This window comes from Netta rufina (assembly GCF_964035555.1).
Source record: "Netta rufina genome assembly, chromosome: 5".
NCBI lineage: Eukaryota > Metazoa > Chordata > Aves > Anseriformes > Anatidae > Netta > Netta rufina.
Genome location: NC_140128.1, coordinates 55,020,259 through 55,030,022, shown reverse-complemented (window position 1 = coordinate 55,030,022; position 9,764 = coordinate 55,020,259). Strand labels below are relative to the sequence as shown.

The window sequence follows — 9,764 nt, the reverse complement described above, 5'->3', positions numbered from 1 at the left end:
AAAAAGGCAGAGGAGACTTAGAGAGGATTTGTTCTTTGATCCGGGAGATAAGAGACCAGACTTGCACAGATGCTGCGCCTTTGACTTCTGCCGGAGATCTGTACACTCAGCATCTCGGTGTATCAGACTTGGAGTAACTTGGAAACGTGGAAGGCAGCCAAGCACAACACATTTTTATTTGAGGTAGTCTCTGCTTTATTTTGTAATGATTTATTTATTTATTTTTTAATCCTAAGCAATTCTGTGCACTGCTTCACACTTCTGGCCATCTTGATGAGGGTACTGGTTGTGGTGCTGAAAGAATGGAGGTGGGAACAGAGTTTCTGTTGCTGTCTTCTGACACAACTCATCTGAAGCAAAGCAGTGCCGTGACTTAGATCTGCATTTATTTGGTTAAATACACGATCTGGATGGGAAGATAAGCATGGATTCTGTTGCACTTCAAAGAAACTGTTATGTGAAGGTGAAAAACACATCAAGATAGTTGATCGTTTCGTTTATTTCAGTAAACACTGAAATTCTCAGCCATGTCATAGCTTTGAGAGAAATCCTGCAAACTATTGATGAATTTAAGGTGAGTTTCTGAGGGGTCAAATCCCAGCCTTTCTGCTCTTGTCTTCAGGGAGAAACCAGGCACTGTAATAAAAGGTAGGGTTCCCTTTTTGCATATGGCAGAAGGAGGAGACCTTCTGCATGTTACACAATAAACACACGTCCAAGTTCAGATATAAATGAGACAGCCCAGGGCTGGAGGCGAGGACAGGCCAGTGGCCACCCCTTGGGGCTGCTCAGTGACGGTCCCTGCTGGCCCACGGGCACCCCAACAGCCACGGGGAGGCTTTGTGGGGCGAGCCCCCGGGCCGTTACTCGCTGCCACCGCGCCTCACGCCGGTCCCGGCCCCACAGAGCCGTTATTTGTGGGGCGGCGGATAATTACACCTCACTGAACCCTCAACCACGGCACGACGCCTCAACAGAAAGCCTCGCTGCCCGCCTCGCTGTGCAGAGGCACCGTATTTTGGGGACATTTTCCGCCCCATAGCTGACGGGGGGCGCCGGTGGCTTCGTGCCCGGAGCCCCGTGAGGGACCGAGCGGCCTCAGGCAGGCGCCGACCCCCGCGCGCCGCCCGCCCCCAAGGCGCGCAAAATGGCGGCCGGCTCGGCCGCGGCCGGCGACCAGCCGTTGGCCCCGCCCCCCCGCGCCTCGCCCAATGGAATGAATGGGCTATAAATAGCGGCCAATGGGGCGGTGGCTCGCTCCCTATATAAAAAGGGCGCGGCAGGAGCGCCGGGGCTCCAGTTCGGCGAGGGCAGCGGTTGGGTGCGGAGCTGGGCGCGGAGGTCCTTGCTTTGGCTGCGGAGCCCTCGGTAAGTCCCGGGGCAGCCGAGCCGTCCTGAGGCTTTAAAAAAAAAAAAAGAAAAGAAAAGAGAAAAAGTATTTTTTTTTTCCTTTTGTGTTGTACGGGTGCGGCTGGGAGGGTGTCGGGGGGGAGCGGGATGGGGGATGCAGGGCAGGGGGCGCGCCGCAGGTGCTTACCGGGCTGGTCCGCGGCCGGCGCCCCCGCTGTAAAGCCGGCTTAACCCGGTATTTAGCAGGGTAGTTACATAGCTTCGCCCCAGCCAGGTCCCCCCAGGGAGCCGTCGGTTGTATAACGCCTCCCACCGCTCCGCTCCCCAGCGGGGCAGGCAGCTCCGCCCGACCGGGGCCCCGCGGGCGCTGCCGGAGCCCCCCCCGGCCCCCTTCAGGGCTTCCCCAGACCCCCCAACGCTCCTCCAGCCCCCCCAAGCCATTCTAGGACCCCCCCAGGGCTGCTCTGTCCCCCCCCGGGCTCGTCCCTTCGCACCCCCGAGCAGCCGGGACCGGTGCTGCCCTTGCCGGGATGTTTAAGGACAGGGCAAGGTGGAAAACTTTTTTTTTTCCCCATCTCTTTATCCCGCCTTGTTTTGGTGGAAGGTGTTGTGACAACAAAGGTGTGAAAGGCACGGGTGGAATGACAGCCAAGGTGACCTTGCTGGGTGCCTGGCGTCCTCCCCTGGGTGTCGGGGAGGCTCGCCGAGCCCCCAGTGACAGCCTTCCCCTCTCTCTCTCCCCCCCAGTGACTGCGGTAGGGTCAGCCATGCCCTTCTCAAACAGCCACAACCTCCTGAAGATGAAGCACTCTGCTACCGATGAGTTCCCCGACCTGAGCGCCCACAACAATCACATGGCCAAGGTGCTGACCCTGGACCTGTACAAGAAGCTGAGGGACAAACAGACTCCCAGTGGATTTACGCTGGATGATGTCATCCAGACTGGGGTTGACAACCCAGGTAACGGCCGGGCCCGTTAGATCCGCATAACGATCTGTTCTCCCTCGCTCCTGGAAGTGCTTCTTGACAACAGCACCCAAGGCTCTCGAGCTGCCGAGAGGCAGAGCTCGTAAAGCCCCGCAGGACGGCTCTAAAGGCACGGCCGTGTTAAAAGGGGCCTTATTCCATCAAGCCATGTTCCTTGCTGAGATCTGACACATCAATTCCCAGACACTTCAATTATGTAACTGCTCTGCTAAATACTTTAAATCCGAACCAAAAAAAAAAAAAAGCTTGTTCTAATTTTTACACAGCTCGGAAGGGGGAAGTTCTCTTATGCTGTGTGGGCTTACCCGGCTGGTCGGATCTTGTCCTATTCCAAAGTGGATGTGTGATGTTGTGTAGCACTTCTATGAAAAAAGGGGGAGCAGATGCGTTTACGTGTTAACATTACAGTATTTATTTTTACTCTAGCAATATCAAAATGGCCCAACTAAATAATCAGAGACTGCCTCCCGATGAGGAGTACCCGGACCTGAGCACCCACAACAACCACATGGCCAAAGTGCTAACCCTGGATTTGTACAAGAAACTGAGAGACAGAGTCACGCCCAGTGGCTTCACCCTGGATGATGTCATTCAGACTGGGGTTGATAATCCTGGTAAAATGCGTTGAGAATATTCTGTGTGAACCAGCCAAAGTAACTGGTGCTTTTGAATACGGTGACTTAAACTAGGCTTGTGGAGGTGGTATTTATGAGCAGGCTACAAAAATGCAGTTCTGTCTGTAGCTGAGCAAACAGAGTGATGCGTGCTTGCTTAGAGCAAAGCATTGTTTAGGTATCGTTTTGCCTGCTGGTCTAAATTAGCTAGTAAAATTGGATGTGCTGTGCAAAATTGTCCTCAACCAAAGCTTGACAAAAGTGTGCTTTAATGGCAACAGCTATGGTTTTCCATAGCACTGCATTTTGACTGACTGGATGAAACCTAAAACATAGGGTCTCTCAGCTGCTCCTATGTGAGAATGCATTTCTAAGTGACTAGACCTACCACTAAAGAACTTGCCTGGTTAGTGCTGCTCTGGAGTACAGCCAAACATCACCCAAACTTAGCTCTTCTGACTTTATTACCACTCCAGGCCATCCCTTCATAATGACAGTAGGATGCGTAGCTGGCGATGAAGAATCCTATGAAGTGTTTAAGGAACTCTTTGATCCAGTTATTGAAGACAGGCACGGTGGCTACAAACCAACTGATCAACACAAGACCGACCTGAATGCTGCTAATCTGCAGGTATACATCTTGATCAATTGCTGGTCTGAGGCCTGGGTAAAGCTGTTGGTGGTTGTCTGAACTGATTGCTCAGACCCTGTCCTCTCAGTTTCACCCTGCGTGGACTGACAGGCAGTGTGCCCAGTGCAGTCTTACTTCAGAGCATGCTGCTGTGGGGTTTCAATAGCTGGGTAGAACCAGGCGGCTGGCGCACAGCAGAGACTTGCTTGATGGGCTGCTGCAGCAGAGGCCATGCCAAACATGTTGAACATGTATTTTTGACAGCTCTTGGCTGTAGTCGAGCTAAACAGCCCATTCCCAGGAATCAAGGGGTGTTACAAACCTTAACACTTCCTGTGTTATGGTCTTGTATACTAAAAATCAGCTGGTGGTCTCATACTATAGAATAGCCATTGTTACAGCTACCTAAACAAGGATTTGTTTTATGTTGATGCCTCTGGATTGCAGATCTAAAAGGGTAGCAAGCCCAGATGCTGGTCTTAGAATGTAAAACTGATGGCCTGATGGTGTCCCGATTTTCTAGCATGTACTTGGTAGCCCTAGCCTCAGAACTAGGGTTGTGTTACACAGATACTTGTGCTAAGGCTGAAGAAAATGCTCCCCAAATCTGTCTGCTCAGAGGCCAAGTAGTCAGTCTTAAGTATAAGGTGTACGCCCAAATGCACAGGAGCTGCATTATTTAGGGTAAGTAACTTGGCAACTAGGCTGTGCTCACCGATTTCCTAATCTTGTAGGGTGGTGATGACCTGGATCCCAATTACGTGCTCAGCTCTCGTGTCAGAACTGGCAGGAGCATCCGTGGATTCTGTCTTCCCCCTCACTGTAGTAGAGGAGAGAGGCGGGCTATTGAAAAGCTCTCTGTTGAAGGTAAAGTGAGAACCCGGTGGTCAGGGGGAACTACTCACATCGGGGCTGGAGCTGCTCCTTGCAGCTGGCACAGGCTGCCTTCCTCAAGGCTTAGCCTGAACACGGAGCTCTCCCTGAAAACAGCAGTTTGAATTCCAGTTGCATCAGCATTACAGTTTGTAGCTTAGAGCAAGAGCACATGTCAGAGGGAAGTTGGACTCTGTTAAGTTGACCTTTGCTGATCTTGAAAGCTTTTTTTTTTTATGTATGTGGGGAAAGAGGTTGGTTCATCATGGCTCAAGCTTGAAATGTAACAGGTATGTAGCAACTTCAGGGCTTGAGTCACATTTACAGTATTTTGTGGCTGCTTTTAATTGACTTTCATTAAGGTTCAGCTTGCTTAGGGGCGTAGTCTTGCTCCAAGGGTGCAGTTGACTAGAGTGAGCTCTGGTCTTCAGTGGAACTTCTTAGCTGCAGTTTTTTGTTGTTTCCCACCTCCTTTAAGTGAGAGGGAAGGAGATTCTCAAGGTGCATTCCTGGAGACTGATGCTGTCACGGTTCCAAAACTTCTCAAGGGCAGAGTAACAGTCCTTGACTGGAATACTGCTTGTTGTATTTGTGACCTTGGTTCTCCTTGGAAGAAAGCACTCTACTTCTACAGTTCAGCAGCTGTAGGGATCCCATACTGCATGTAAGAGAACAAAGGCGACTTGTTTAAGCCTGGAAGGTGCAGACAAATCATCTGATACAGCCTAAAGTTCTGCAGTGCCACAAAGGCATTGACATCACAGATGAAAGCAAGGGAGGAACCAAAACCAGCAGATAATTTGAATGCAGCCTCTAAAAGGCTGGCAATGTTCGTCATCTTTGGTTTCATCCTAAAAGTGTCTTTTTTCAGCTCTGGGTAGTCTGGGAGGTGATCTCAAGGGGAAGTACTATGCCCTGCGGAACATGACGGATGCGGAGCAGCAGCAGCTGATTGATGATCACTTCTTGTTCGACAAGCCTGTCTCTCCTCTGCTGCTGGCATCTGGGATGGCACGAGATTGGCCTGATGCCAGGGGAATCTGGTGAGTGTATGCCCAGAAGGAAGGAGCTGCACGAAGTCCCTGCAAAAACTCGAAATTTTAGTTGTGGCTAATACTGCTGGGCAGAATGGCAGGCTCTGAGCTCATACTGCTGAATCGAAGGAGAATCTTCTGTGGTGTCCTCTGGGGAAGTTGCATCTAAAAGCAGAATTTGGAGAAGTGTTAGCATGCACTGCATTGGGCTGGTAGGAACAAGCCAGCTGGGCTAGCCTGTAGGCAGAGCCTACAATCCAGCACAGGTCTGTGAAGCACCAGACAGTAACCAAAGCAGCCTAGGAAAGTAGATCACTTTTAAGAGTTGATGTACCCCTGCATTTGTTTCTCATCTTAAGAGTGTAGAGTAACTTAAGGTGACAAACCACAGCATGGGCTTAGCTGAAACCTGGTACTGGCTGTGTAGCTGCTCCTGTGCTGTCTCATTGCTTCTGCTTGCAGAAACTCACTGATGCCAGACTAGGCTGGCTTTACCTGTACCAGTGATATTTTTTCCCCCCCTCTAGAGACTCAATGGCATGAGTTGACCGATGCAGAGGTGTGGAGCAGAAGGATTCTGCTTGTTAGATGTGGGTCACCTACATAGAACTCTGCACCTCTGGAGCTTCTGCAGCATAATTAACTTGCTCCCTTGTAAGCTAAGGGCTAGTTTCTATCAGCTGAAACACTCCAAGCTTATTACTGTAGCTGCTTCAACACAGCTCAGAGGAAGCATGCTTTGTTTCTGTAGGTCACCTTTAAGATTGCATCACCTACCTGCAGATGCAAGCACCAGATAGTGCTGTCATCTGAGCATGACTAATGTACAGGCTTGAAGTGTAAAGTCTCAGTGCACATAAATAACTTTCATCAGGTGCTAGTTAATTCTTGATCATAATCAGGCTGGGAAATTATTAGTGTGATGAGTATTGACCAGCTGCAAGCTAAGGTAGAGTGGCCATTGTCATTTGGAGGTTTTTATAGCATCTCTGAAAAGCCCTTCTTCTACATGAAGAGTGGAAATTCTCCTTACTTCTCCTATAAGTACAAAGTGCAGCCTAACAGAATGTGATAAAAATTCTGATAAGTCTTGGTTACACACTCTCAATGTGGTGTCCTTATGAACATCTGTGTTCTGGGCTGCGTCAGTGTCTGCATTAATCATCCTCCTTCAAACTCTGACCAAACTAAATCTAAATTTGTAAACTCAAGACCAAAATAGCTGGTTAACTGAATTCTAGGCTTTCATACATGACACTAGCCAGGGTTATGGTTCCTACTCATTCTGACATGTCTAGATACAGGCCACTGCCAACCACCTCATGAAAAGAGCAGGGTAAAAGTACTAGGTCAACTCCTAGCTTCTTGATGAGTAAAAGAAGCAAAATATTTTTTTGAAGGAGCAACTAAAGAGGCGTCTTGAAAGCAACTGCAATGAGTAATTTGGTGCTGTTATATCTATATTGAAAATGGACACTTGTCTCCTAGGCACAATGATAACAAGACTTTCCTTGTCTGGATCAATGAGGAGGATCACCTTAGAGTTATTTCCATGCAGAAAGGTGGCAACATGAAAGAAGTATTTACTCGCTTCTGTACTGGACTAACACAGGTAAAGCAAATATTGACTGAGCTGTAGGTGTAAATGTTAAACATTTCTCTAGTTTGAGCTGACAATACATACTCTTCCAAGCTGGGAGTAGAGGAGTCACCCTGTGTTGCCAGAGCCTTCTCTGTTGTTCCACAGGATGCTTCTTTGTAACTGGGGTCTCCAGGAGCACACTGATGAGGTCTTCAGCTGTGAGGGCTCTAAAATGTCTGTACTGGCAAAGCATTATGAAATGTAGAATAAGTTATCTTAATCTGATACCCTTATCAGAGTGTCTAAACTGCTTAAAGGATCTCTGCATGGTTCTATAAATCACAGCCTTTAGAGACCCTGGGTGGGAGGAGAAATTGCTTGAATGTGGATGGACAAAAATGGACTGAAGTTTCTAGGCTGAATGCCTTTCTCAGCATCTGGTCTTGATATCAACTTGAGCCTTACCAGCTCCTTCCTTAATCCTAACAGAGATGCCAGTTCAATGTGCACTAAATCAAGCTTGCCAGTAGATAGTGACTTAAGACTTTGTAGTGGAGCTTAAGCTTAATCTTGTGCCCAGCAGTGAGAAGGGCTAAGGCCTTAAAAGCCCCTTGTTGGTGACTTTCTTTCCCAAATGGAGGGGGCTTATGTGACTGACTGAAATAGCTGCTCCAATGTTATGGCTGTTGCTATGCAACTGGAGCTGTAAATGAGCACTAATGGATGACCTACATCTTTCAGGCAGAGAACGATCTCTAAACATTCATTCTCTCTATTTATAGATAGAAAATCTCTTCAAGTCCAAAAACCATGAGTTCATGTGGAATCCGCATTTGGGCTACATCCTGACCTGCCCATCCAACCTGGGAACGGGGCTCCGTGCTGGTGTGCACATCAAGCTGCCACACCTTGGGAAACATGAGAAGTTCGGGGAGGTCCTCAAGAAGCTTCGGCTGCAGAAACGGGGCACAGGTGAGAAGTGAGGGTGCAGTGCTGCCTGTGTCAGGCTGCCTCTGACCAGGCATCAGCGAGAGCCTGGCTCCAACCAAAGCCAGGTCTTGGTTCATGCTGACAGTGACTGTCCAGAAGGGAGCCTTTGAAGGCACGTGGTTAAAACCAAGCCTTAAAGTCATAGTTTTGAAGAGGTGGAGATGCAGATACTTTGCTTAAACCTTATATCCAGCTTCTGAGCACTCCTAGGCATATCCTTCCCTGTGGTATTCTGAGCTCCAGATAAGGTGGACCTGGTGGGCCTGTTGTGAGCAGGGATGGGAATTCTGACTGAACTTGTGACTGGGAAATAGCTACAGCACGTACTTCTGGCCACAGGTTAGATTACTCATGGATTAAAAAAATTAAAAAGCTCACCTAATGGTGTGCTCAAAGTGGCTCATGTTTAGTCACATGTAGCTTTATCTCCCTGCAGGGAGGAGGAGGTGGTGGCAACTTGTAGAGAATTGTCTTGCTGTGCTCCCACCTCAGGCTGGTGAGGGAAGAAAGGTAGATTTACTGGCTCAAGCAGTGGTCATGTACTAATTAAACCTCTTGCTCCAGGTGGTGTGGACACAGCTGCTGTCGGAGGAGTGTTTGATGTCTCCAATGCTGATCGCCTTGGCTTCTCTGAGGTGGAGCTGGTGCAGATGGTGGTGGATGGTGTGAAGCTGCTCATTGAGATGGAAAAATGCCTTGAGAAAGGCCAGTCCATTGATGACCTCATACCAGCTCAGAAATAAAGCACTTTATTCTCATGCTTCCTAACTTATTGGATGAATAATAAAATGTCACTCCAATTCAAACCCCTGGGGTCAGAGCCCACTTAGTTACACTGTAGAGAAGTCTTCCATCCATCTGTGTTAGAGTTTATTTTTTGATGGCTGAGATGTTGTTGAAAATGAAATAAACTGTTGTTTTGGCCTGATGCTGTGTTAGATGTGTTAACTGAATGTCTTCTGAGATTTAAGGGGCTTGATTTTCATAGTTATGCTAAGCTGGCTGTTTTTATGTGCTTGCACACCTTCCTGGCTGCACTGCTGCAGTCTATCTGCTTGAGTGTGCTTGCAGCAGTGTCAAAAGCGAGCCTTTAACATGACTGCAGTTGCTGTAAACCTGAGAACTAGTGCTAAACATGAGTCATTCCAAACCTGCCCTACCTCGGAGGCTTCAGCTTGTGCATCTGCTCATGGCAAGCGTAGACTGTTATTAGCCTGACTAGGGCAAGCCAGACTGACTCCTGGAAGGGAGGGGAAATGGAGCTGGGTACAAAGGGCTGCTGTTCAGAGACAGGTCCTCCTGGGGCTGCGGGGCAATGCTCTGAGGTCAGACCTCAGCCTGTAATAATACCTCCACTCAACTAGTTTGCAAAAAGATCACGTCCTTTAATCTCTGGCGATGTGCAGAAGCTTGGTGTAAATGCTAATTGCTCTTCTGGGGCTGAAAGTGAGGTGAAGCTCAGACCAAAATGATGCTTATATCTGAGCTCTTTGGGTTTAACTAAGGAAGAGATGGGGATTGCAAGCTAGTTACAGGAAAACAGCAAAAGCACTGCTTTCTTCAGCTATTTCTTGTTGGTCTGAGCCAGCAGAACAGCACAGTCAACTCAAATATACCAAATGGATATTTTTTTTTCCAGTTCTGGTCTGGCTTGCAAGCTCAGGCTCTTCTCTGTGGTGTCAAACTGTAGTGTTGCATCAAGT

The 9,764-nt window shown here is 48.6% G+C and overlaps 1 protein-coding gene across 3 annotated transcripts; it reads left to right on the top strand.

Annotated features, from left to right (window-relative positions):
- Nucleotides 1–1,305: 1,305 nt before the first annotated feature.
- CKB (creatine kinase B) lies at nucleotides 1,306–8,908 on the top strand. 3 transcript variants are annotated; one of them, XM_084286974.1, is made up of 8 exons: nucleotides 1,306–1,368; nucleotides 2,764–2,951; nucleotides 3,428–3,582; nucleotides 4,317–4,449; nucleotides 5,327–5,498; nucleotides 6,978–7,101; nucleotides 7,854–8,043; nucleotides 8,626–8,908. In XM_084286974.1, exons 2-8 carry the CDS (start codon nucleotides 2,774–2,776, stop codon nucleotides 8,802–8,804), a joined length of 1,131 nt encoding a protein of 376 aa, XP_084143100.1. In that variant the 5' UTR covers nucleotides 1,306–1,368; nucleotides 2,764–2,773; the 3' UTR covers nucleotides 8,805–8,908. The 3 variants fall into 3 exon arrangements, with proteins under 3 accessions (XP_084143100.1, XP_084143099.1, XP_084143101.1); XM_084286973.1 differs by lacking the exon at nucleotides 2,764–2,951 and adding an exon at nucleotides 2,098–2,310 and having other exon boundaries at nucleotides 1,310–1,368; XM_084286975.1 differs by lacking the exon at nucleotides 1,306–1,368 and adding an exon at nucleotides 2,219–2,310.
- Nucleotides 8,909–9,764: the final 856 nt, after the last annotated feature.